Genomic DNA, 25,320 nt, shown 5'->3' with positions numbered 1-25,320 from the left:
GGAGATTGAAACAATGTATTGGCAATTAGATCATTATTCACAAAGACCTTTCTAACACACACATGCATGCACGCTTTCCCTAAATATGTGTACAACCGTAGCAGACAAGGTGACTGCACAAGCTACTCCAAGACAAACACACACCTTAGTTACGGAACACAAACGTGCACTTCTTGTCTAACAATGAGACAACACTAGGAGACGCAGAGGTGTTTACTCATTGGTTTATTTTAACACACTTGTTCTCCACATTAATATTGTTGGTGAAACATAAGTGACAATAAACAAATACAAAACACAGTGATATCACATCAAAATATTCACATGACATTTTATAGTTCTAATAATAGCCTCTGTATGGTGGTCGTGGACCCATGTGACCTCTGAACCCACCTCTGGCGGGTCGTCGTGGAGCATAGCGTCCTCGGAAACCACGACCACGGAAACCACGACCTCTATACCCACGAGCACTTTGACCCCTCCACGGAGAGTGAGCGGGACTGTGTGTGTGTGGGGGGGGGGTAGTTTAGAGAACTCAGCAAGCACTCGTATACAGTGGAACACCTATCTTTGAAATAAAGACCCCTCTTACAATCAGGACACTCAATAACGTCAAAGCTCAATATTTAGAAATAATCATTGAAATCAGATACTTTCTAGGCCCCAAAGGTATCCATATTTAGAGGTTCCACTGTACCTGGTAATACAGATTTTAGCTAATTAGCTAAAATCTTAATCAGATTTACACTCAGCATATCATGTGCCTTGTACATGTAAGTTACATCACATTACATAATAGTGTTAAACTGTGTGTTGGTAAACAAGGCAAAGTACCAAAAGTTCTATAAATACAATGAGTAATAACGTACACAGATCTGTGGATAGGGGGTGGGGGATTGGCAGGTGTGGCTTTTAAGCAGACAAGCGACTCTACAGCATGAATAATTTCGTCATCCAGGGGAGAATGCCGACACAGCAGAGCTGGGTTGGTTGCCATGCGTGTGAGCATGTCGTCAATGGCCTGTCTCAATCCACCAATCAGAGCGCCTGTCTCCAGGCTTAAGGTCAGTGGAATCCTGTACAGAGTGGGAAAATATGATCTTCTGAGGAACACAAAAGTCCTTTCTACAAATTAATTGGCTATTTGAAGGGCTAGGGTCAATTCAGTACAATGAATGACATAGCATCAGAGGAAGAGCTACAGGTAGGTATGCTAACAATCAAGCCAGGTCACTTCCACTACATTCCTTTAACTGTTAGACACTTCCAGGTAGCTTTGTGTTGGGGTGAGATTGGGGGAACCTACGTGTACAGTACGTGTACGTATACCCCCTAATTACGACTTCCTCTAGCTCAATCCATTAGATCATGACTAGAGATCCAGTCATGCATGCCCAACTTACCACTCGTCCAACTTGACGACATTATCGCCATGGTAAATGACAGAGGAGGAGCCAAAGAGTAAGAGGTGGATGGGCTCCACCATGGTCGTACCCTTGGCTGATATTGCTCGCGTCTTCAGCTGTATCCACATGTGTGTGTGAGGGGGGGGGGTATGGAGGTTTAAAAGAGAAATTTTAACACTGGTTAGGGAAATACTTACAATGACAAAGATGTCTCAAAGCTGATAATACACACCTTCTCATCAAAGATGAAATACGGAGATGAGAAGAATGGATCCTTGTGGATGTTGTTGACTGACAACTTGTGAATGAGCGCCGTCTTTGAGTCCGAGGTCACTAACCTTCTCTTCTCCAAGTGGTAGGACACGTTGGGGTAGAGGCCGGCACAGAGGAGCGCGGTCACCAGGTCCCCTCGACTGTCCTCCCCTCGCACCCTCACAGGACACGGCGCAAACAACTCTGTGGGGAGGGGGGCACATAAGGAAAGGACTTTAGTACAATGACTTAAGGCTGCATACGTGTAATTCTCAATGGTTCATAAATAGAAGTAGTGTGTACTGGCCTGTATATGTATTATGGACATGCTCTTGAAGAAAACCAACATACATATTGTACATGTATACATTGAATCATTACACAACATGCGGTGTGTGTGTGTGTGTGTGTGTGTGTGTGTGTGTGTGTGTGTGTGTGTGTGTGAGTGTGTTTGTGTGTGTGTGTGTGTGTGTGTGTGTGCGTGTGTGTGTGTGTGTGAGTGTGTTTGTGTGTGTGTGTGTGTGTGTGTGTGTGTGTGTGTGTGTGTGCGTGTGTGTGTGTGTGTGTGTGTGTGTGTAGGAGAGTGCTATTATTAATAGGCCTATAGGCTCGTAAGATCAGTATCACGCAGGGCAGCTGGCATACACTCACCTTCAGGGAAGCCAGCGTTAATGAGCAGCTGCTTCAATTGGTCCTGTAGAGAAAAGAACAACCATATTTATTCTAGTTTTCACTCTATGTAATTACTGCTCGCATGAATATATCGCTGCCCCACCCACTCACCCTGGCCTCGCCTGCCATTCTCAAAGATGACAGTGATAAGTAGTTACTGTCACAAAATGCCAATGCAGAGGCTTCATCTTGAGACCTATACAGAACAACAATACACACGTCACTCACCCACCAGTCACATGCAAGTCATGTGACTTACTTGGCTTCCTCCCATTGGTAGAATGCATTGAGCATGGCAAGGTGGTCGCTGGATCTGTACCCAGAAAATTTCTTGTGCTCATAGGGCAACCGCTTCAACTTGGGGGGTACGATGAACGGTTCCTGGAAACTTGTTAGAGCAGCAATGGAGCAAAGGGCGTCTCCCACACTGTATATAGGGTATAGGGGGGGGGGGGGGGGGGGGGGTCATGCTGTTAGCTCCTATATCGTGGTGTACACTAACATTGAAATGTGGCCTACACAGGCAACATTCTTGCCATTGACAAGTTTACGTTTAAACACCGTTTAAACACCGCCACGTGTGATAATTATATCATAGATACATGTACTCCGTGGTGAAGAACTACATGTAGAATGCGCAGCTGACATAAATCATTGCAAATAAAAGCTCATCATGACGTACCCAAAAATGGAGCCCAACACAATCATCCTCCCTAGTCGTGGTTCAATGGGCAGTCGAGCCAGTATTGTTCCCAAGGGTGTTAGCTCGTCATTGACGTCGAGTGCCTCCAACTCCCGTAGCAATACGAGGGCCTCAGTGACGGACCCACTGGGTGGAGCTTCAATGGCTCGCTGTAGGAATGAGGAAACATGGCCAAGTTTGAGGAGCTTGATGGAGAGGGCTATCTCATGTAGAGGGATGCGCTGGATCTCGGGGGTCATGTGGAGGGGAAGTCTGTGCATACAGAGAAAAGGTAATAGACAGAGCGATAATCTCTCGGCCTACTTTCAACGTCTGATCAAACGTCTCTTAGTGGGAAAGTGGTATACTAACCAGAACATTTTGATGCACTGCTGAACCCCTCTTAATGGCTACCCCTCCCAACTATAAAGGCAGTAACAGTTTGTGTGCAAAACAACTCCACAATACTAGCCACTTCCGTACACTTTGTACCTTTATGGTTTCTGTTTATAAAGGGGTTCCACTACTATCTAATTAAGCATAGAATTAATGCGTGGGTGCACATTATTTTAATGCAGTACGTGACACAGCTTAAATTAGCTAGTATAACATGCGCTCCAAACTACTTACTTGTCATATCTAGCCCTGGAGCAGAGATGGAAGCAGTAGCCCTCCCTCACTCGTCCGGCACGGCCACACCTCTGCTCAAGATTGGTCCGGGACGCCCACACAGTACTGTACTGGGTCATGTTGTTGTGAGATGTGAATGTCTTGATCTTGGCTCTGTGTGTGTGTGTGTGTGTGTGTGTGTGTGTGCGTGCGTGTGTGTGTGTGTGTGGAGAGGAAGGGGGGGGGGGGGGGTAATTTAATGTGTACACAGCTCGTTTATAGATCATAATACAACAGTGAACTTGTCACCCTTATTTAAAGTTACTTGTCCTTTGTTTGTTAATTAAAACTAAAAACTCAGTACTAGGAGTCATACAAAAAATTAAACACAATTTATGCACTTAGAATGTGCATGGACTTGGGACAACATTGACGCATGATGTATTATAGTAAAGGATCCAAGTGTACATAATTATAGTACCTGTTTCTCAAACTTACTTTCCAGCATCAATGACATAAACCACATCGTCAATGGTAATACTGCTCTCGGCTATGTTGGTGGCCAGGATAACCTTTGTGACCCCTTCCGGCACTGGCTCAAATACTCTACGCTGTTCCTCCCGTGGGACCTGGGAGTGGCAGGGGAGGAGCCTATACTGGGTTGAGCCTGGAGGAGGAGGGCACGTAGAAATCGTATGAGATTGTTCCCACCGATTAATTTTATTGACGAGTACGACCTATGACAGATATGCAGCTGGGTCTTTGCATGGCACTTCGATATAAACTTCAATATATTTTTTGCTGAACAAAATTATACACACTGTACTCTTCTATTAAAAACTCTACACTTTTGGTATTGAACATGACCACATATACTTATGTAAGTATGACCACACCCACCATATATGGGGTGGGCGGAGAGCTGTCGTAGCAGTGAGAAAATGGTGTTCCAGCCTGGCAAGAAGACAAGCACGGCTCCTGGATGATTCAAACTCTTGAAGTAGCCAAGCAACGCCTCGATGAGCTCAAAGGGGATGTCCCTTTCACTCATGAGACTCATGGCGTGCTGGGTGGGGAGGCTGTACTTGGTGAGGTCACACACTTTGTTCAGGTTCTCCTGTGCCGGGGAGAGGGAGGGATAATCAGGTGATGCATGAACTGGGTACCCAATAAGATCCTTATGAAATCACTGTCAAGGGCTAGCTGCCTGAATATTGCATACAACACGAGGATTCATGATGACCCTTACCAAATCATGCCTCAAGGCTACACGACCAAATAATATAACACAGAAAGGACTGCATGCATGCCTTTACTTACACCCTTGTATAACCTTGACAACGTGATAATAAATAATAATACACATATGCAGACTAACCGTTTCCTCGTCATCCACCATTTCCACCTCCTTCTTTTTCATGTGAGGTTGGGGGATGAAGTGAAGCATCTCAATAGCATCCTCGAGGTAGTACTCTATAATATAGAGTTTGTACAACTAATGATCCTTTACCAAATGCCGACTTCTAGTGAAAATAACTTAGTAAGTGATATGACCCTTTACCAGTTAGTGAAAATATTTACGCATTTTTTTACCAAATCTTTGTTACAAGCACAGCACAAATTACTAATTCTTTTCTTCAGTTACGCAAGCACATGCAGTTAATCTCTAAGCATAATTATGTAGTTCACTTTTTCTTATGCCTGCCCTCACACACATACACACCTTGCACAGGGAATGCTTTTCCGACGATCTCTAGTATGGGGGCGTGGTCAAAGTAGGCAGCAAAGAGCGAGGTGTCGATGGTGGCGGACATGAGGACGACTTTGAGGTGTGGGTACACTCGCACCATGTCCCTCAGCACAACCAGCAGAAAATCAGACTGGGGGGGGGGGGGGCATTGTATCGATTATGTGTATACATGCATATCTCTTGAGAAAAATTCGGTTACATAATCATAAAACTCATGGAACTCACATTGATCACGGCTAACTCACACATTGATTATGACTAACTCACATTGATCACGGCTAACTCACATTGATATCTCTCTCGTGGACCTCGTCCACTATGACATGAGACACACCCATCAGCCCAGACTCGAGCTTACGCAGCAGCACACCTGCAGTACGAGAAGAGAAGATCACGTGAAGTACACATGCACTCAATCGCACACATAGATAATAAAATGTCCAATGAAGTTCTGATCACTACTCACCGACAGTACAGAAGAGAATGGAGGCGTAGTGCCGAGGGAGGACGGACTCGAACCTCACACTATACCCCACGGTCTCCCCCACCCACTCACACCGCTCACAGGCCACACGCTCGGCCACTGACACGGCACTCAAACGACGAGGCTGGAGTGAAACAGCCACAGCAAAATTTGAGATAAAACAATGGGAACAATTCATGAGCACCAAGCAATTTAAGGTACACTTGTAAACTAACAATTACATTTTACTGTGAGGTACATTAAACCAAGAGTACATGTACATGTATTAACGTAGCCATAGATCAAAGCAAACTTATACATGTACTAAGGTTAATTGTTACCTGAGTCACCACGATGTTGCACTGTGTCCCCTTCCCACTAGCGATCATGCTATCCAGTATAAACTGAGGAACCTGAGTGGTCTTCCCACACCCTGTGTTCCCACGGATGATCACCACTGGATGCTGTTGTATCATTGACACTATCTCCGAGGCCTTGATTGCTATCGGTAACTTCTGACGAGTTTCGAGGCTCTGAAAATGGTGATGACATTCAACATAACGATGACAATATGAGATACGTGTAAATGCACAGACAGCTAGTATGCATGACATGTGTTAACCCCACCCATTCCCGCCTACCTGCTGCAATTTACTGTCCTCTCCCTTCCGTTGACTCAGTTGCTGGAAGAGGTCGTGATTCACAGCTGCTGCTCTAGCCTCAGGCTCTAGCTCACTGTAATCCCCTCCCTCACTGTATGCACTATGTCTTGTCCACGGACTCCAGTCAATGTGGGGGGCCTCCCACTTAACCACACCTGATTGGTCACCCAGGTAGTCTTGGTTACCAGAAGGCTTAGGGAGCGGGAGGAGGAGAGAGAATGGTTCATCACCTTCTTCAGGCTGTCACGTGTGTGTGTGTGTGTGTGTGTGTGGATGGTAACCTAAGTTATAATCGTACAATCGTGCATAAATATAGGCAACATTAATTTAAGGTCAGGGTTCCTACATACATTATAACGGGCATTATAAACATGTACAAGTATATGTACAGTAGGGCAGTGGTGCTTATATGAAGAGGTACGTGTAACCCATTTCCCAGCCGTTACCTTGGTGACAGGAGTAATGCTGAGGTCCCCTAACAGCTTGCACAGGAGGTCCAGTGTTGGCTGTGGAACTACCACATCCCTCGGCCCCACCTGCAGCAGAACAATACAGTTAATTTAAGCAAAGAGATATTACAAGCTTACAGAACAGGAGGATCTGCCCACACTGGTCAGTGCTAACTACTTGCATGTAATATCCGCCTCTTAGGCTACATTTACATATAATGTTTCAGATTTGACAATTCTGATAAAGCACGTTACAGTGCCTGCATGCAGACCTGTTTAGATTGTTTTTTTTCCCCTGGGGCTCGTCCGGCATCAATGACCCCCAACTGAAACAGCTGTCTCACTAGGTTCAAGGCCAGGGCATTGCTAGCCCCCTTCTTAGTGCCTGAGTGCTCTTGGGCAAATATGGCTGCATGGTGGAGAAGCATACTAATACAATTACCCAGCCCATGCAGACGTAGGTTCACACGAACGCACAAATGCAATTATCACATAATTCTACTTTCTACGATTGTACCTTCAATATGTATTGCATGTCAGCTAGTCTATCTCTCTAGATACACGTACCACTACATGTATTCAGTCACAGAGCAAACTCACTTCTGTGCAGTTCCGGTACTGATATTCTCATCTCAGCAATAAACGTCCTGGAGATAAGCATTACAAAACAGGCGTCACAGCTGTTATTGCTGGCTACAAGTGAATTAATGTGCAATCTTTGTTCCAGCTACAACTATGGCAATGCTACAATTAATGAACGAGAACGAAACTACTGTAGTATCTACTGTACATGTATCTTGAAAAGTCACTGATCACCATAGAAACTTTTACATGTACGTATAGTTAATATTACCAGTCACAGCAATAATACCCACACATGACTACCGTATGCCCCTAGCACATGCGCACCTAGGGGCATATCGTACAGCGGGTAAATTTGGCGAAGGAGGCAATTGAACTATTATTGCTGATTTTTAATTTGACTAAAAAAATTGGCTCTTAAGTTTTAGTACAAGCACTGTTGCAAAGATTCTGCCAAACCCTGTACTTAGTCTGACTAATATTTGCAACGTGAAAAAATTGGCTGAGGAAAACACTTGTATCATAATTATGCTGCATGTAAGTAATTACTACTACTTTATGCGAACAGTGCGATAATTATAGGGCAAGAAAACATCGGTGATTTTTATAAATTTTAGTAACCTCCCACTAACCCTAACCCTTGATTTCAAAGCACAACTCTAAACCTTGATGCGCCAAATCACAAAAATTGATTTGTCGCCACATTTATTCGCTATACAGTACCCATTATCACTACTGTACTTATAAAAGTGATGCACCTGGTGTGGTCAGGGCCTATAGGGCGTAGCTGCATGTCCCTAGGCTGTCTGGTCTGCTCCAGGTAGAGGTGAAGTCGAGACTTGGCGTTCTCCATTGTGTAATTACCAGCGTCCTCCCCACCAGTCTGTAGGGGGCGGGGGAGTGGCTAGTAGGAACGGGGTGAGGGGTGGAAACTACTGTAAGTAGTTGAGTGGAGCGAGTGTAGGCACACGATGATCAAAGGAGGACACACTTAAGAATAGCGGAACCCTAAAATAGGGATCTTTGGTTTTAAAGTACAATCACTACATGCAAAATTGTATTTGTATGGGATTAAATATCCATTACACACACAAAATCTCACAATTTGATCAAAGCTCCTCTTTAATCCCTGCCCTTCTCCAAGGTTGGAGGGAGACTCCGATTTAATCGCTGTGTGTGCAGAAAGACGTAAAAATATTATATAGTTAGTATAACATGTGGCATTTTATACACAATAATATAGATATTGTATGAACTACATTCTTCATTCTCAAGCGCAGCTGTAATGTACGCAACCAAGTAGAAAGAACACTTGCACATTATTATCTAACCTTCATCACTGTGAGAGGACTCAGAAAAAGAGGTGTAGCCAGATACGTTAGCTGTATACTGAGGGATGTGACTGTGAGGGTGTGAGAAGGGTGGTGTGCGAGGGTGTGGTGCATGAGGGTGTGATATTGGTGGTGTGTGAGGGTGTGGAGGGGGCGGTATAAGAGGTCCAGCAGGTTGTGGTTGAAGTACTGACACGGGAGGCGAGTGTGGAAGTGACGTGGTTGGTGTGTGAGGGTGTGAAGCCGAATCCACGTCAGCAGAGTTAGTGGGCGGTGGTTTGGGGAGTGCCGACGGATTCACAAATCCAGCACTTGTTAAGAATTCACAGAACTTTTGAGCAGCCAGACCTTGAGCTTCCTTTTTGTTTTTGGCCTCCCCACATCCGATGAAGTCATACCCAGTCACACGAACCTGCATGAGTAAGACGTATTTTCAACATGAATGTGTAAATAGTCACACATACATCATTGCACTATTATTAAACAATGAAGGATGGATGGAAGCTTACCTCACAGTAGAATGCATTGTCCTCCTCCTCATACGTATATGTTGGCTGTATCTTCTGCTTGCCACAGAACACATAAAGAAAGTTCTTGAATTCATGAGCCATGATTCTGCAAGCTCACCAACTTGAGCGCCTTCAGTTCAGAACCCACATGGTTGTAACTTTTGTTGATTAGGCGATCTTTACCAGCCACGTGGTATGCTTCTCAGCTTTTCAAGGCTTTTGTAAGTCTTTGTAATGTTTTCTAGCAAGTCTCCTTCGTCCAAGGCTCGGACTAAAAAGCCCTTGTCCCGGAAACAGCGGAGAAAACAAGAGAGAGCTGACAAAAAGCAAAAGAAAACTGGTCAATTTCTGAAAAGCCAAGAGTTTATACTCCAACCTTCCTCGGCTTCTCCGGCTCCAAAAAAGAGCTCCACTCATCAGAATGATAGAAAACGTCCCATACCTTCAAAGCCCAAAGTGTCCCATTCAGAGCAGCACGAGTCTGGTCTAGCCAGGCTGCATCGTAAGAGGACTGTGGAGGTCCCCAACACACGGGACGATATCGAGATATCAAGATTGGAGAAGCTACTCAAAATTAAGAAAAAGAAATTACCCACGTCTTTCAAAGATGAAGGATTGGATTGTATCCTTTGTTACTTGCGTGTTTGATTATCTAGTGAAAAGTTCATATACATGTACGTATAATACATTCCTTCACAAGTGATGAGATATTCTGGACCTCACTGACAAGTCGGGACAGTTTGACTGGGGGACACTGAGCTCAGGCAGTGACCGTGGTATGTCGGTAACACCAATAGCACTCATTTTAAGCATTAGAAGCCATGAAATCTATGTACTTCATCACTTTGCACACACCTAGTCACTCGATGGTGGCCTATTACGATAGTACTATTATAATTTCTTGCAGTGTTCCTAAGAACGTAGCTCACTATCAAGTTCTCATTTTCCTCCGCACACACTGGTAGACAACTGTGATTCTGAACCTGAAGAAATCTCACATCCTCGAAAGAAACGTAAGTCCACAAAGACCTCGCCTCACAAGGACACAACACCGTCCTCTGATAAAACTGGCCACAAAACTGTAAGATTTGATGTTCCCTACGAAAGCGATGCAGAGGGGTCAGAGGATAACGAGGGGACAGAGGACAACGAGGGGACAGAGGATAGTGACGAATATGCAGATATTGGAAATGAAGACTGTGATGGTTCGTCTGATACCATGGACGAGAGTGATCTCGATCTCGATGGAGAGACTGATATCAATATCAATGAAGTTAAAATCAGTGATGCTGTTGATGCTAGTGATGGCGGGAAGTCTTGTGAGGATGGTGGGGTCAAGTATGTTCCTCCTCACATGAGAGTAAAGCTTGGAGATAAAGACAGAGAGAAGATTGCCAGGCTTCAGAAACAAGTTCAAGGTCTTGTCAACAGGTAGATGGCTATGCCTTATTTAATTCTTTATCCACTGTTTAATGCACAGGTTGAGTGAGGCTAACATGAAGTCCATCACAACCCAACTAGAACAGCTGTACAGGGAACAGAGCAGAAATGGTTAGTCCCATTGCATTTTAGATAATGTTATGCACACATGCAACTTCACCAACATTTTTTTGTGACTTTGCTGTGTACTCTACAATACCAGGAGAAAAGAAGTACGCATTTACGGACAATTCTAATACTAGCTACAGCTTATCTACTTGTCCTAGTAATAGGCCTAGCTTTAAATTATGCACACATAATCCACCAAGGCCATGTATATTTGTGTGTGAAAGATGGTCTTCCCATTTTCTGCTGTAGACATGAACTCGGTCCTCAGTGATGTGTTGCTGAGACTGTGTGCGACAGCTGCCAGACTCACCGACCGGTTTGCCATGGAACATGCCATGTGTGTAGCTGTACTACACTCTCATGTCGGACAGGAAGTGGGTGGGTATAGTTTTACCTAGCTACTAGTCGTACATACCTGGCGGCATTTGTTTTAGTTTTACAATCAAATCACATTTGTAATTGTCAATTTTCATGAGAAAAATTTGCTTTTAAAAGGGTTTGTTGCCAAACATCATTACGTTAAGGACATTGTAGGGTTACATAATTATACACTTGTCTAACAAGCATGCAGAAAGTATGTTTCGAAATGCTCCCACGGCAAAGTCTTGATTCATGTACTTGCACTGTTTATCCCTTGGGATACATGTAGGTGCCTTTATGGTTCAAAAGATGGCTCAAAGACTCGATGTTCTTCTCAAGGAATCCCCACACACCTACTCCACGAAGGAGTGCTCGTGTGTGCTCATGATTATTTCCATTCTCTATAATTACAGGGTAAGCGACTTGACTACATACCGTATTATAGCGTGTATATTTCTAGGGTATACATATTCGCGAACATTTAGACCCACAAATATAATATCGCATTGCATGCTGCGTTATTCCACGAAAGTTTATACCCTCAAAATATACCCGCTATATGGTACACAGTGTGGTCTGATATGTCTGTTGCCGTAGGTGATCCACTGTGGTTTGATATACGATATCATCAGACGGTTATTAGAAGCCCTCTCAGAGAGAAATATCGAACTGCTTCTAATATTACTAAAACGTGAGTGCATTTCCTGCATAAAATTTTTTGTTTATTAGACTAGTTTTCTTATTAAGCTAACTCTGTAGCTTTACGCTTCTCCCCAACAGATACGGGTATGGAGATAAGAAGAGATGATGCGTCTTCACTGAAGGTAAGTAAATCTGTTTAGAGCCTGAAGACACTAACCGTCCTGTGAAGTAATTATATTATTGCACTCCCTCTATGTACATGTAGGACATTATTTTGCTGATTCAGCAGAAAGCTGCTTCTACTGAGAGCCCATTGGGACAATCGTAAGTTACTTGTAGGGTTACACGTATCTGTGCCCCTTATCAAATCAGTCAAGTATTGGCTAAGTGCAATTACTTGTTTTGAGTACATTGTATGTTTGCCTAATGAGATATTTCCTGGGTATGCACCTACATTAATTTTGTAGGTCACGAGTGAAGTTCATGCTTGAGACGATTTCAGCCCTGAAGACCAACAATGCACGCAAGATTCCGAACTATGACCCCTCCCTTCTGGAGCACATGAAGAAACTCCTGCGGGGGTCAGTAAGGTCAACTGGTGAGTACACCAAAATCAAAATCAATTTTTCACCCGGGGTCCCCTATATAAACTGTACATATATATCAAGATGGTGTAACTCCCCAGAAATCACAGAACGCTAGGGGCAAAATCATGGTATGGTTAGAGCTACAGTAGATTCTCGTTAATACGGTCACCCTTGGGACAGAATAGCAACTGCATGTTTGAGTTAGCTATGGAAGATATTTATTTGTTGTGGCCATGGGTACATGTACGTGTTCAGCAATTACGTACCTTTACTAACAGTGTTCATGTATTACTGCACAGCCTCTTTGGATGACGGGCAACTGAAGGTCTCTTTCAGTGACCTGCTAAAAGCCGAAACTCATGGTCGTTGGTGGATTGTGGGTTCAGCCTGGTCTGGACGAGACTCCACCCCTCATGATGCCCCACTCCCGCAAGTCCACACGGAGACATGGGTACTGGAGTTAGCTCGTAGGCAGAGGATGACCACTGACATCAGGAAGACAGTGTTCTCTGTCATTATGACCAGTGAGGTGAGATACATGCATGTACATATATTAGTGTGAGAGCTTATGAAGAAAAAAGACACGTCTGTGTGCAAACTTTTTTTTTATTTTCACTGGATTACATGTATTTGTAAATTTTTCTCCCAGAAAATGTGTACATGCAAAGCATAATTATTGTCAATGTCCATAGATGTACTTTGAGTATTCCTGTGCTCACATATATTATGTACATGTAGGACTTTGCTGATGCATTTGAGAAGCTAGTTAAGCTGGGATTAAAGGAGGTACAAGAGAGGGAGATGATCCATGTGCTGCTCGACTGTTGCCTTCAGGAGAGAGCTTACAATCCTTACTATGCATTCTTGGGGCAGAAGCTCTGTGAATACAACCACAGTCATCAGGTGAGTGTATATAATATGTGCAGCCCACTTTAATTAACAGTCTTGACCGGTTAACTGTAATAATTATCTCTACAGAGCATTAAATTTGTATAGCACTAGCTCTGCAGCACATGTAGATGGTACAATTTTAATTTTAGGTTACGTTTTTTTTTTAGCATTCCACCACTTTTACACTTTTAGACTCTATGACTAATCCTCTTTATTGTATTTTAAGACACACTAGCTAATGATCCTTGATCAACAGGTGACATTTCAGTATTCTCTGTGGGATCGTTTCAAAGTGTTGGAGTCTTCGTCCAAGCTCAATAGAGCCAACCTGGTCAAGCTGCTCTCTCACCTCATCTCCACCAAAGCCCTCTCTATTGCAGTGCTCAGGGTGAGTCAGTGAATGCATACACTCATACATGTAGACTGGCCAGTGCAGAGCAAAGGATTATCCATAATTCCAGATATTATCATCAGGAGTAGATCTAATGAATAAAAGTATGCATGCAATTAAGTTCAGACAAATTAAGTCTGCATATTTTCTGTAAATGGCCTTCAATTCGTGTAACTCAATATGTACAACTGATTTCTGTGCTATTACTTTTTATTGTTGCAAATTTTTTAAATATTTTGTATGTTTGTACGAAGATTTCCACCATACGAAGTAACTCGCCGTACGGTATCTGTGTGTACCAAGGCTCACTGCCACAATAATTCTATAATCATGCTCATACGTAGGTGGTGGAGTTTGTGGAGTTAGGTCCAATTGGAGTCAAGTTTTACAAGTCGCTATTGACTGGATTACTGTGTGACCACCGACAAGAAACAGTGGTGGCTGTGTTTGCAAGAGTGACTCCATTGACCCACCTGAAGGCATTCAGGGACAAGCTACTAGTCTTCATGACACAATACTTAGTGAGAAAAAATAGCTCTGTACTGTTAAAAGAACGATTGGAGATAGTAGAGAAATCGATGAGAACAGATGGTCACTTATTTTAAGCCATTTTTGGATACAATAATTATTTTTGGTAATGGCATGCTTATTTCATGGATTAAACTCTGTGTAAATTCAAGACCATTCTTATAAAAAATGTACATGTATTTATCAAAAAAGAGGATCGAATACAGCTACAATTGTTCTTCTATATTGATTCCTTTCCTACAAGTTCTCACAATCCACTCATGTTCATCAATGTCTGCATTCCTCAGAAATATCTTCTCGTATGTATACACCACTCTGTTCTCAGGGTTGTACAGTCCATCTCCACAGTCATACCATCCTAAAGGTAACTCAGCAGGGACCTCTTTGTCTATAAGTCGCGTCCTCCCAGCTGGCTTTAGTCCATTGCACACCTCAGAGTAGAATCTTCTATCTACAGGCATACAGTAATCCCACTCGTCTGCGGCATATTTGAGTCCATCGTCGAACGTGTATGTCCCTCCGTTGCCAGTTTGTACTGTGACTGCTCTACCATTCTCCCAGTTAGCCTCAAAATGGCCCCCAGTCGTGAAGTACAGTGTACCGTGACCGTGAAACCTGTGTCAAAACAAACACACAAATAAATTGAAAAAAGTAATACTGTGGGAGGAGCTTACATTCCATCTTTCATGTCTCCAACGTACTTGGTCCCTGTTGGTAATACATACTCACACTTGCCTTCCATTCTATATGAAACCAAGAAAAAGTTTACTGTATTGGAAAATTTTGCATATGAATCATCTAATTTACCTGCCATTGGTGAGTGGTCCAGTGTAGATACTCCCTGTGGCGTGCTCCAGTACTTCTATCACAGGTTCTTCAGTTTTAGTCTCCATTTTTTGTTAGGTTGTCACTGACAACTATGAAAAATCACCTCCAATTATTCATTGTAAGAACTCTATCTGGAAAGTAATATTGAAAAGAAACTCTGAGCTTGAGCTTCGAAGTTTAATAAGTTGAAATTAACAAGTTCTTTTACAGACTGTGAGATACTAGCTATGTCTCTCAAGGACACGATAGAGCAGTGGAGTGCCGGTATTGCGTATGCTGAGGCTGGTCAATATGATGAGGCTGTGGATAAATGGACTGAAATGGCAGAACCTGGAGCCAAGATTCACTTCAATGTAGCTTCCATGTTTCTAAAGCTGGGTGATTTGGAAAATGCTGAGAGGGTAAGCATTAGGTTTGATGAGTACCAATGTAGTTATGGTTTATGTTCTGTAGAATCTGGAGCTCTCAGTCAAGAAGGATCCGCATTTGGCTCTGTCATATTTCCAGAAGGGCTGCATTCATTTGCAGAAATCTAGGTCAGTCTTCAATCTTTGAATACATGCATGTAGCGGATCTTGTCAAACGCCCTAAATATTGTATCTGTGTCTCCAACCCCTTCCTAGCTTATCGCGTCCACATCCCCCGGGCTGTGCATTCGACTTGATCCCATATAGCTACTCCACTTATATTGGACAGCCAATACATCCTTTTTTGTTTTAATCTCGGGTAACATACATGCCTTGTAGTAGGCTTGGATATAAGCACCCGATCTCTTGACACTATTGAAGGAAACTGGTTCCATAGAAGTTGTTTGTTTTCTATTAAAAACGAGCATTTTTTCCTTTTCTAAGGTTTGCCTACACATGAAATGAACATTCCTCAGGAAGTCATTGTGAATACTATATCCTCTTGGCATACATGCACATATACTTAGACACTCTGAAGCCATGCTTGACTTTGAGTCCACGATGAAGAACCTCCGTGGTAATCTGCTCATTGACTACAAACAGTTGGGGCTCCAATACAAACTGTATTCTTGTGAGGTATGAAAGTCTACCACATTGCGGCATTTTGTGATAACTACATCTCCATAACATAAATGAATTATGAATAGTGAAAGCACAATTACCTTAGTTTATGTTTTAAATTTCCTATTTCTTGGTATGTGTTGCTTGAGTGAACTCTCCCCCATGCTATTGATGTCGAATCCCTTAACGACCCCTCAAAATTATCCAGCTGCGAAATAGACAGTACATGTACATGTAGGCCAGGCACCCAGGTCAGGTTCCCTGTAATGTAAAGTTTAATCACTTTGTCATCGTGAAGGGGTTCCACCAATTATTTGTTACTTTTGAGTGTGAATTGATAATTATTTCATAGAGAACACATACCTTAATAGCATCCATACCCCCCCCCTCCGTACAGGTACAGTACAACCGAGCATATACACTGTCCAAAATGGGGCGGGCAGCTGAGGCTAAGAAAGAGCTCGAGGAGGCCAAAGAATCGGCTGCAAACTTCTCTGAGAGCAGGCACAAAATCATCTTGTCAGCTCTCGAGAACATCAGAGTCAGTCCACTGTGTTCTGTTTTGTATGTTTTATGGTTTCACTTTTAGTATTGCCTGGGCTCTGCTGACTACGTATAATCTTTCAGTTGCTGTGCCCCAAGTTTAGTAGATATAGTGTACACGTACATACGGTACATATATATGCTTGATCAGAGGCCGCGGCTACTAAATGTTTAATTTTGCTGGCTACAATTCGAGAGAGGCCACTTTAAGAGAGGCGTTTATTAACCCCAGCTAATTCAACAACCTTTAGTTTGTCATCTTCACCTGCATAAACTCAAACTCTGCCATGAGAAAGTCTTTGACAAGCTGCTACCTAACTACATTTACATAGCTAGTTGCTAGCAATAATATGGCTACCACTTGCAAGAATGATAGCTCAAATAGTAGCCTGACTCTAGTCAAAATTCACTCAGGCTACTATTTGAGAGCGGCTACTAAAATAATGTTTAATTTTGCTGGCTACAATTCGAGAGAGGCCACTGTTCAAGAGCGGTGTTTATTAACCCCAGCTAATTCAATAACCTTTAGTTTGTCATCTTCACCTGCATAAACTCGGAACTCTGCCATGAGAAAGTCTTTGACAAGCTGCTACCTAACTACATTTACATAGCTAGTTGCTAGCAATAATATGGCTACCACTTGCAAGAATGATAGCTCAAATAGTAGCCTGACTCTAGTCAAAATTCACTCAGGCTACTATTTGAGAGCGGCTACTAAAATAATGTTTAATTTTGCTGGCTACAATTCGAGAGAGGCCACTGTTCAAGAGCGGTGTTTATTAACCCCAGCTAATTCAATAACCTTTAGTTTGTCATCTTCACCTGCATAAACTCGGAACTCTGCCATGAGAAAGTCTTTGGCAAGCTGCTACCTAACTGCATTTACGTAGCTAGTTGCTAGTTAATATGGCTACCACTTGCAGAAATGGTGGAGTCAAAATTCACTGAGGCTACTATTTGTGAGCGGCTACTAAATGTTTCATTTGCTAGCAAAGGAGGCTCACTATTTGAGAGCGGCCTCTGATCAAGCATCTACGATACATGTACTGTACATATATCTGTAGCTGAACATTGAATTGTTGCTCACGTGATGAAGCGACTTTAGAAAAACTAACGATTCACTTAGGCCCTTCACTCCACTTCCCATTACTCGTTGTGGGTCGAGGCTGTACCCTAGTAACTACTTAATGTAGAGTTGTGAGTGTCCCTCCCTGCAGACCCGTACACCTTTGCTGCCTTACAAGCTGCCGGAGAAGACACTGCTTTTCCATCCACCAAAGAACAAAACTGAAGGAATGAAACCAGTCAATTTCCTAGGAAAAGCGAAGGTACATACGTATCCAAGAACACATGTTTGCTGTCGTAAAGTACAATTAATCTACGTATTAAATGTTCTCCTAACAACTGAAATATGAACGTGATGATCTTTACAATTTACTTTTTGTGGCCACTGCCTTACAAGTATAATTATGCAAGTGGCTGCTCATATTGAATATGCCAGTCAGACAAGTATGTGAAATAGATTGTTGGCATGTTTTGTTATCAAGTGTTGCAAATGAATTTGAAATCATAATACTCTCCTGTTGCCTCAGGTTGTATCATCAGTAGTGGACCAAGACTCATATGTGGGGTTTGTAGGAGTACAAGGTCACAAGTCACCCTCCTCCTCCCCAAAACCTCCCAGCAAGGCCTCCAAATTACCCAAACCTGAGGTGCCCCCACCTGCCCCCAGTATGAAGATACGACCACGTGTTTCAAGTCTCAGCAACCAAAATACCTCCTTCAAGAACTCGTCAGGTATACGCCCCCCTAAGCCCGATCTCCCTCCGCCCCCATTTCATCCTGACGGGAATGTATTGAAAGAAAATGGTCCTCCTAGGACCAGCCCGTTGAAACACACCAAGCCTGAACTGAATGCTCACCGTCCACAGAGCCGATCACCTTCACCCAAAGTATGTAACTTATTTGTAAGGGAGTTCTGCGTTTTTTTAGTTCTCAAATCAAAGGGCAGTGAGTAAGTGCATTTGTGCTAACTGTCAATTAACTGCATGAGCAAAGGGTAGTGAGAAGTGTGTTAAGTGACATTCTTAATGTGTTAAATTGTAAGTTAATTAGTACAAATTAAATTATCACCATGCATTGTAGTCACTTATAATTAATTAAGGTGGCAAATTGTTTACCATTTTCCCCAGCAACCATCAACGATGACTGTCAAAGTGCACTACTCGACGACTAGGGCCCTTCGTTTGAGCAGCACCAGCTCTTATAACCAGCTGGAAGAAGCCATTTGCAATAAGTTCAGTGTTCCTCAGGGCTCTCTGACTCTTTGGAGTATCAAGAAGAATGGAGACCGCAAAGAAGTGGCAAACGAAGCAGTCTACAAGCAGGTTGTCAAGAATCTGGATGATGGCTTCAGACTGACACTATGGGCTTATGACAAGCATGAGGTACAGTGTGTACCGTATACTGGGTATATTTCGAGGGTACTTTTTGCATGCATGCATGTGATATCAAATTCGTGGGTATAAATGTTCGCGGTACGTACTGAATTAAGAAAAACCGCGAATATTTACACCCTCGAAATAATTTATATCCGCTATACGGTATATTCAGGAGTGAGTGTGTGTTATGCAGTTACAAACTTGTCGGAGTAAACAAAACACGTGTGTATGTCGGTCTATACATGTACCCTCAAATGCACTTGTTTTAACGTGGGAAAACAGTATGTACCTGTACGTACGTACATGAAATTCTGTCAGAAAAGCAGAGGTGTCAGAAAAGCAGAGGGAAATTTATATCCACACAGTAAAAATAAAAGCTGAGATTAAAAAAACTATACATTGTTGATACAGTTCAAATAGAGTACAGTGTTAAACATTCGTACCATTAACCTTCGACATGTATTGTATAGCGGGATATTTTCTATGGTGTGATTTTTCAGATTTAATTTATCCAATATTTAAAGCTGCGAAATTATTATCTGCAATGGTCCTATGATATACCATTCAGAAATTTGCACCGGGGAAAAGTACCTACCGTAGAAACTGGATTATTAGCGCTTACTCAACTATAAGCGTATCTTTATTTTAAGCGCATGCTCAACTGCAGGCTTTTTATACTCGAATTGAAGTGAAATTTTAGAATTGATCTATGAACTAGTTAGCTTATACAGTGCATGATAGCTATATAGCTGGTGATATCCATCTGGAAGGACTCTTTGGGCATGCTGTTACCTTGTCTGATCATGCTGAGAATGTGAGACATGGATGAGGTCCTTTTATTCCAAGTTCCTGGTCAAAATGAATGTAAATGAACTGTAAAATGAACTGTAACATAATAGTATGATATAGATCCAGTTAAGGTTGCCTGCTTGCCTTGCTTGCTCACTTTCTAGCCAGTTTACGAGTCAGCTCTCATCACAGAGATATCCGATTACTGGGTGGGGCTCGAAAATGACTGCATTATAGGCGCATTCTCGAATATAAGCGTATAGAGCTCTGCTATTGACCCCAAAAGTGCATGCGCTAATAATCCAGTTTCTACGGTACCGTGTTACTATAATATTTTGCGGATGAAAAACCTTTGCAAATGAGCCAAATCAGCAGACAATTTAACCCTTTGCGATCTAACTATTGCGTTCTGTCAAGGATCGTGTGTTAATAATTAGGTTTTGCGATTTTATTGTTGCGAATTGATCAACCCTTGCAAAGTTCACATGTTTGATGCTCGCAAAACATTCCAGTAATATGGTATACAGTATACAGGGTTTCATCTGGTGGGGGGGGGGGGGGGGCATTTTGGGGGTGAACCTTCCCCCCCAAAATGCACAGCCTCCCCCCGGTGAATAATAACATCACATTAGTACTGTCCATGATGCAATATGTAACTAGATCTACTGTGATGCACTAGCATGTAATAGGGGTGTGGTCAACAAATGTGGAAGTGGCCAAACATTTTGCAGCATGTGTTAAACCCCCCCCCCCAAACTTTTAATCCTACGTGTAGATGAAACCATCTTGAGTATAGCTATCAGTATATATGTGATTCGTTTTATGCAGTCATCGCCTGAGAATGATGCTGAGGAGGTGATTAGAGAGATGGTGGCTATTTACGATTACACGGGACAATTTGAGGATGAACTGTCTTTCACAGCCGGGGACAAGATTCAAGTCACCACAGAGAGTAAGTCGTCGATGTAGGTGCAGCAGGCATTATTAGCACAAGTTTGGTTGGTCTAAAGCAGCTAAGCTACATACAGGCGGTGTGCATGTTGCCAAATTTACATTCCTTTCTATCATGCACACCTGCTTGCCAAATGTACCACTTATTATTATTGTTAATCTTTTCCAATTCACACGTGCAGTCAACAATGAGTGGTGTGAAGGATCCTGCAATGGAGCCTCTGGGATATTCCCTCTGTCCTTTGTAAAGGCTGCATAAACTAATTAGAATGTTTTTGAACAGATCAGGAATCATTCTTTTGCTGATTTTTGCTTTATTTTTTATTTTCATGACAAATGAATAAGATGGGCGTGGTCAATCTGCACGAGCTATTGAAATTATTTTGGTATTGACAAACTTGTGTACGTATGTGTGTGGCGTGTGTGTGTGTGTAGAATCACAGAAGTACTAGGTAGTTGCAATTAAAGGCTGAACAGACATCAGAAATGTGAGTACCCCTTCTTTATGTACGTAGCTAGCTACAGAGTAGTCTACATGTGCTAGTTTGTACTATAAATCTTGTAGATAGCTAGTTAAGTTAGACGGAGTCTGTTGTGGAGAGTATGTATGTGTGAAAGCCTTTTAAAGTTTCATAGCCTTTTTATTGACTTATACCCTGTGCACACATCACCACTTATTGAGTAGTCATATTTATAATGTATACTTTTAGTACCTAGCTATCAATGTGTTACCCCACTACCCCCCCCCCAGACAGAGGGCCTACAGGGAATTTGACGTGAAATGTTGACCCCATACTCGGGGATTTTACCTGGCCTTGCGTAGTAACTGTTTTACAACCTGTTTTGATGTTTGCAACTGCTTGGGGCTCAAAACCCCCGTGTTGACTGGGGAGAATTGGGGAATTTGAACACAAAATCCTCCCCACCAGGGGGAATTTTACCTAGGGTCGTCCATGTTAGCTTGACCCTTCCTGGGGGGGGGGGGTAGTGGGGCAACACATTGATAGGTGCATAATCGGTGCATAATCGGTACACTAGCGAGAACAGAAAATTACCTGCCATAATTGAAATGTGCTTCTTTTTATTTTCAATTGACATTGAGGACATCCCATTGTGAGTGTACCTTTGTTAAGGTAGATTCGTAATGAACTCTTACACCGACATGTACGCATATTTATTGTACGCACCAGGACCCTAGTTGGGCATGGCCCAACCCTGGACGCTCACGTAGGGTTGGGACCCACTGCCATGTCAGGGCGTGCGTCACTGCAGAAAATTTGCTGAATCAGATTGCAGCACTCAAATGGCGTGGCTCGATCATTATGAATAGCAGTAATTCTATCAGTCAAATACAACGATAGTTGACGAACACGCCGAGTCAAGTTAGAGCTAGTGGCATACAAAATTGACTCTTGCAGGCGCAGGCAACATTCTAACTGCGGTTACCGCCCACTATGATTAATCATATTCATAGTACCAGTTACACATGCCAATCTGTCCAAAAAGGCGAATGATGTCTGTCTCTAAATACTATATGCAGCTTAACATCATCTCGTTGTCCAAAAACACATGTCTTCAAACGTAGTGTCCAAAAACACATGTCTTCAAACGTAGTGTCCAAAAACACATGTCTTCAAACGTAGTGTGCGTGTGTTCAAACTAATAATATATATACAGTGTATGTTGAAGATTGTTAGATACACAGATATCTGCTTCCTCTTATTGTATGTTATTCTCAATGCAGGAGCCATGCCTAGTCGAAAGCCCAAACGTGAAGCATCATCCGTCTCTTCCTCACCAGTTATTCATGAAGATGAGCTCAAAGATGAAGCGCCAAATTCTCCGAAACGAGGTCGAAAAGAAAGCGAGCAGAAACGACGTGTTTTGATGAATCAATACTTTGATGAGCTAATTGTGCTCCTAACTCTACTCAGTCAAAGACACGTTCCAAAGAAAATTGACAAAGTGGCCACACTGAAAGAAGCCATCACTTGCCTGAAAGTGTATCACCACCTCACTCATCTCGGAGCACCCTTACCTCTGCCGAAGGAAAGCAAGTCAGTAATTGACAGAGGAGATGCTTTGAAGCTTGTGCTCAACTCCCAAGATTCATTTCTGATAATGATATCTGATTCTGGTCGCATTATGTTCTCAAATTCCCTTGTTACTTCTCTGCTAGGTTACACCCAGAGTCGACTCATTGGACGAAATTGGTACGACTACATTCACGACAAAGACAAGGAAATGTTCCAGTCATTTTTCAGATCTTCGAATGGCCACCGGCTTCCTAATTCTACTGTGACGAGTTACCCTGCTCAAATCTGCACACTCCATCTCCAACTCTATCCTGGTGAGACAGGTGGGCCCCCACAATTCCTGCCATTCAAATGCCTTGTCTACCTTCGCAAGTGGGGAGCGGCCGAAGCTTTAGATGAGAATCCTCTCAGTCCCGATGAGAATGCGATTGATTTGGTTCCTCTTCCAGACGAGCAGCACTATGTACTACTCATTGGAAAACTACCTACCTCTCTCCTTCACGTTGATCTCCCAGTTGCTACAAACGACATCAATTTCGAATTCGAACTCCGAGTGAGTAAAGAGGGGCGAATCATTTCGATCGAGAAGCATGCTATTCTGATTATTGGCTTTAGTTCTTCTGAGCTGATCGGTACCTCTTTTTTTGACTATGTTGATCCCTACCACCTCTCTGACGTGGCTGACAGTATCTCCTCGCTGACCAAGACAGGATTGGGTGTAACTTCACCATATCGTTTAATGACCAAGAGTGGCAGGTATATATGGCTTATCTCCAAGACGTACACTTCCTACAATCCCTGGATTAACAAACCAGACCACATTCTTTTCACCAATCGTGTTCTCGGCTCGGATCAAGTTCTACCTGAGCATCGATTTTACCGCGGTCGAAAATATCTTCCCGATCTCGAAGTTGAACAAGAGTATGTGATTTCGCCTTCAAGTGTGCACACATCTTCGTTCCCTGAGAAGCAATTGCCCCCTAACTTACAACAGAACCCTCTAGTTGAAAGACTCGTGTCTTCAAACATGCTCGGTCAAGATTCACAGGATACAACTTTTCTCGAACGCGTCCCTAGGAAGATGCCCGTACCTCTGCTGCAACAACAGGCAGCCCGTCTCATGCAGGTGAGTGGTGAGTATATATATGTATTAAGAAGTAACACAGTCAGTAGTGTAACCTATTCAGCTAATGTTGTCATTGTCTGACCCTTTCACACCATACATAGACACACATGTACAATGTACTTTAGCTCATTGTTAATTATAAGTCTTTAATCCTATTTTTATACTACATGTACGTACCATGTATGCTGCTTAATACGTACAGGCACCCCAAACGTCGTGGATGAATCCTCCAGGCAGGCAGATGGAACCACCTCTTCCATCTTTTGTTCCGTCCAATCAAATGATGCCGCAAGGCCTCATTGATATACAGAAAGAGCTCGAGAGAAAGAATAGAGAAATATTCGAGATGCAGCAGAGATTGTTGGAACAGCAAAAACTGTTTGAAGCGGAAAGGAATCAATTCTACCAAGTCTCTCAACAAGTCCTGCAGTGTATTTCAGCTGGAAGTCAACCGGTTGGAACTTCAGGGTCAAAGTTTCTAGCCCCAACAGAAAATGTAAAGTCCTTCAGTTCATTGCCCAGTAACATCTCAGGTTCCGTAAATATGCCAGTATCGTCTGCCATGGATCGAAGTGTCAGCCCTGTACATGGATCAAACCCTTCCACCCCACAATCGGTTCCTCCACAGAATCAACACGGACTCTACACTCACAACCAGCAGTATGTCTCCCAATCAGGCCCACCCACACCGGCAACAGCCTACTCCCCCTTTTCACCAAGCTCACACATGTACTCCCCTGGCCCTTCTCCCGCTCCAAGCACAACAAACGTACTGCAACGTACCTCCAGTCACTCTACTGTACTACCCTCCACCCCCACATCCCACCTTGGAATGTATGACTCTTTGGCCGGCAATAACTCATTTTACCCCCCACAGTTTTCTCCGCAAGCTGATAACACTTTCTCTATGCACAGCCCTTCATCCACACACAACGATAGCAACTCCCCTGCACGCTCCCTAGCAATGCACAATAATCTGGTGTGTGACTCCCTCGGACTAAATAACAGGCACCAGCTGCAACAACAGTCTTTTGTATCACCTGTTGTGTCTCAGATTCAAACACTCAGTAATATGTTTGGTGGTCATTGACCCTGTTGATATCTTATTATGTGTGCTATTTTTGTACGTGTGTTACTGCAGTCGGTGTTGTTTTCATCGTCGTTTTCCCCCTTCTTTCTAACTGTGTTTTCAAGATTGACTATGTTAAAATTGTATTCTGCATGCCTTTAGTATACGTATTAGCAGGAGCCCATGTAAAGAGAA

General features: G+C 42.9%; 5 protein-coding genes across 7 annotated transcripts; 3 read left to right on the top strand and 2 right to left on the bottom strand.

Annotated features, from left to right (window-relative positions):
* Window positions 1–238: 238 nt before the first annotated feature.
* LOC135343116 (ATP-dependent RNA helicase A-like) lies at window positions 239–9,536 on the bottom strand. 2 transcript variants are annotated; one of them, XM_064540078.1, is made up of 24 exons: window positions 9,368–9,536; window positions 8,859–9,270; window positions 8,630–8,697; window positions 8,286–8,431; window positions 7,546–7,592; window positions 7,218–7,354; window positions 6,943–7,032; window positions 6,476–6,736; window positions 6,176–6,367; window positions 5,838–5,979; window positions 5,659–5,741; window positions 5,345–5,501; window positions 5,000–5,094; window positions 4,522–4,738; window positions 4,120–4,288; window positions 3,643–3,795; window positions 3,013–3,285; window positions 2,590–2,757; window positions 2,442–2,526; window positions 2,310–2,352; window positions 1,639–1,862; window positions 1,404–1,522; window positions 870–1,076; window positions 239–500 (listed from the first exon to the last, which is right to left on the bottom strand). In XM_064540078.1, exons 1-24 carry the CDS (start codon window positions 9,467–9,469, stop codon window positions 341–343), a joined length of 3,750 nt encoding a protein of 1,249 aa, XP_064396148.1. In that variant the 5' UTR covers window positions 9,470–9,536; the 3' UTR covers window positions 239–340. The 2 variants fall into 2 exon arrangements, with proteins under 2 accessions (XP_064396148.1, XP_064396149.1); XM_064540079.1 differs by having other exon boundaries at window positions 8,286–8,410.
* LOC135343124 (nucleolar MIF4G domain-containing protein 1-like) lies at window positions 9,533–14,460 on the top strand. Its single transcript, XM_064540090.1, has 14 exons — window positions 9,533–9,989; window positions 10,075–10,143; window positions 10,333–10,798; window positions 10,848–10,918; window positions 11,165–11,293; window positions 11,565–11,689; window positions 11,873–11,966; window positions 12,056–12,099; window positions 12,183–12,241; window positions 12,385–12,515; window positions 12,804–13,033; window positions 13,243–13,407; window positions 13,652–13,783; window positions 14,131–14,460. Exons 1-14 carry the CDS (start codon window positions 9,602–9,604, stop codon window positions 14,389–14,391), a joined length of 2,364 nt encoding a protein of 787 aa, XP_064396160.1. The 5' UTR covers window positions 9,533–9,601; the 3' UTR covers window positions 14,392–14,460.
* LOC135343151 (MORN repeat-containing protein 5-like) lies at window positions 14,453–15,264 on the bottom strand. The gene is made up of 3 exons (XM_064540123.1): window positions 15,122–15,264; window positions 14,989–15,057; window positions 14,453–14,929 (listed from the first exon to the last, which is right to left on the bottom strand). The coding sequence occupies exons 1-3, from the start codon at window positions 15,205–15,207 to the stop codon at window positions 14,521–14,523; spliced, it is 564 nt and encodes a 187-aa protein (XP_064396193.1). The 5' UTR covers window positions 15,208–15,264; the 3' UTR covers window positions 14,453–14,520.
* On the top strand, window positions 15,262–21,244 carry LOC135343131 (neutrophil cytosol factor 2-like). 2 transcript variants are annotated; one of them, XM_064540098.1, is made up of 9 exons: window positions 15,262–15,543; window positions 15,596–15,678; window positions 16,077–16,185; window positions 16,568–16,711; window positions 17,931–18,041; window positions 18,306–18,665; window positions 18,897–19,160; window positions 20,772–20,895; window positions 21,077–21,244. In XM_064540098.1, the coding sequence occupies exons 1-9, from the start codon at window positions 15,370–15,372 to the stop codon at window positions 21,151–21,153; spliced, it is 1,446 nt and encodes a 481-aa protein (XP_064396168.1). In that variant the 5' UTR covers window positions 15,262–15,369; the 3' UTR covers window positions 21,154–21,244. The 2 variants fall into 2 exon arrangements, with proteins under 2 accessions (XP_064396168.1, XP_064396169.1); XM_064540099.1 differs by having other exon boundaries at window positions 15,263–15,543; window positions 18,906–19,160.
* Window positions 21,231–25,255, top strand: LOC135343125 (circadian locomoter output cycles protein kaput-like). Its single transcript, XM_064540091.1, has 3 exons — window positions 21,231–21,382; window positions 22,639–24,056; window positions 24,259–25,255. The coding sequence occupies exons 2-3, from the start codon at window positions 22,644–22,646 to the stop codon at window positions 25,144–25,146; spliced, it is 2,301 nt and encodes a 766-aa protein (XP_064396161.1). The 5' UTR covers window positions 21,231–21,382; window positions 22,639–22,643; the 3' UTR covers window positions 25,147–25,255.
* The last annotated feature ends 65 nt before the right edge of the window (window positions 25,256–25,320 follow it).

This window comes from Halichondria panicea, chromosome 10, assembly GCF_963675165.1.
Source record: "Halichondria panicea chromosome 10, odHalPani1.1, whole genome shotgun sequence".
NCBI classification, from domain to species: Eukaryota; Metazoa; Porifera; class Demospongiae; order Suberitida; family Halichondriidae; genus Halichondria; species Halichondria panicea.
Note: the sequence above shows the minus strand (reverse complement) of the source record. Positions and strands in the feature narration are given on the sequence as shown.

Excerpts from the sequence above, each read along its gene's own strand:
- LOC135343131 (XM_064540098.1), top strand. The coding sequence starts at position 15,370 with ATGTCTCTCAAGGACACGATAGAGCAGTGGAGTGCCGGTATTGCGTAT. Across the intron at positions 18,666-18,896 it reads GCCGATCACCTTCACCCAAA|TTTCCCCAGCAACCATCAAC; the intron begins GTATGTAACTTA and ends ATTGTTTACCAT. Across the intron at positions 20,896-21,076 it reads GATTCAAGTCACCACAGAGA|TCAACAATGAGTGGTGTGAA; the intron begins GTAAGTCGTCGA and ends TCACACGTGCAG.
- LOC135343151 (XM_064540123.1), bottom strand. The coding sequence starts at position 15,207 with ATGGAGACTAAAACTGAAGAACCTGTGATAGAAGTACTGGAGCACGCC. Across the intron at positions 15,058-15,121 it reads GGACCACTCACCAATGGCAG|AATGGAAGGCAAGTGTGAGT; the intron begins GTAAATTAGATG and ends GGTTTCATATAG. Across the intron at positions 14,930-14,988 it reads GGAGACATGAAAGATGGAAT|GTTTCACGGTCACGGTACAC; the intron begins GTAAGCTCCTCC and ends GTTTTGACACAG.
- LOC135343116 (XM_064540078.1), bottom strand. The coding sequence starts at position 9,469 with ATGGCTCATGAATTCAAGAACTTTCTTTATGTGTTCTGTGGCAAGCAG. Across the intron at positions 6,368-6,475 it reads AGGACAGTAAATTGCAGCAG|AGCCTCGAAACTCGTCAGAA; the intron begins GTAGGCGGGAAT and ends CACCATTTTCAG. Across the intron at positions 5,502-5,658 it reads TCCACGAGAGAGATATCAAT|TCTGATTTTCTGCTGGTTGT; the intron begins GTGAGTTAGCCG and ends CCCCCCCCCCAG.
- LOC135343125 (XM_064540091.1), top strand. The coding sequence starts at position 22,644 with ATGCCTAGTCGAAAGCCCAAACGTGAAGCATCATCCGTCTCTTCCTCA. Across the intron at positions 24,057-24,258 it reads AGGCAGCCCGTCTCATGCAG|GCACCCCAAACGTCGTGGAT; the intron begins GTGAGTGGTGAG and ends TAATACGTACAG.
- LOC135343124 (XM_064540090.1), top strand. The coding sequence starts at position 9,602 with ATGTTTTCTAGCAAGTCTCCTTCGTCCAAGGCTCGGACTAAAAAGCCC. Across the intron at positions 10,919-11,164 it reads CAGGGAACAGAGCAGAAATG|ACATGAACTCGGTCCTCAGT; the intron begins GTTAGTCCCATT and ends TTTCTGCTGTAG. Across the intron at positions 12,100-12,182 it reads ATGATGCGTCTTCACTGAAG|GACATTATTTTGCTGATTCA; the intron begins GTAAGTAAATCT and ends ATGTACATGTAG.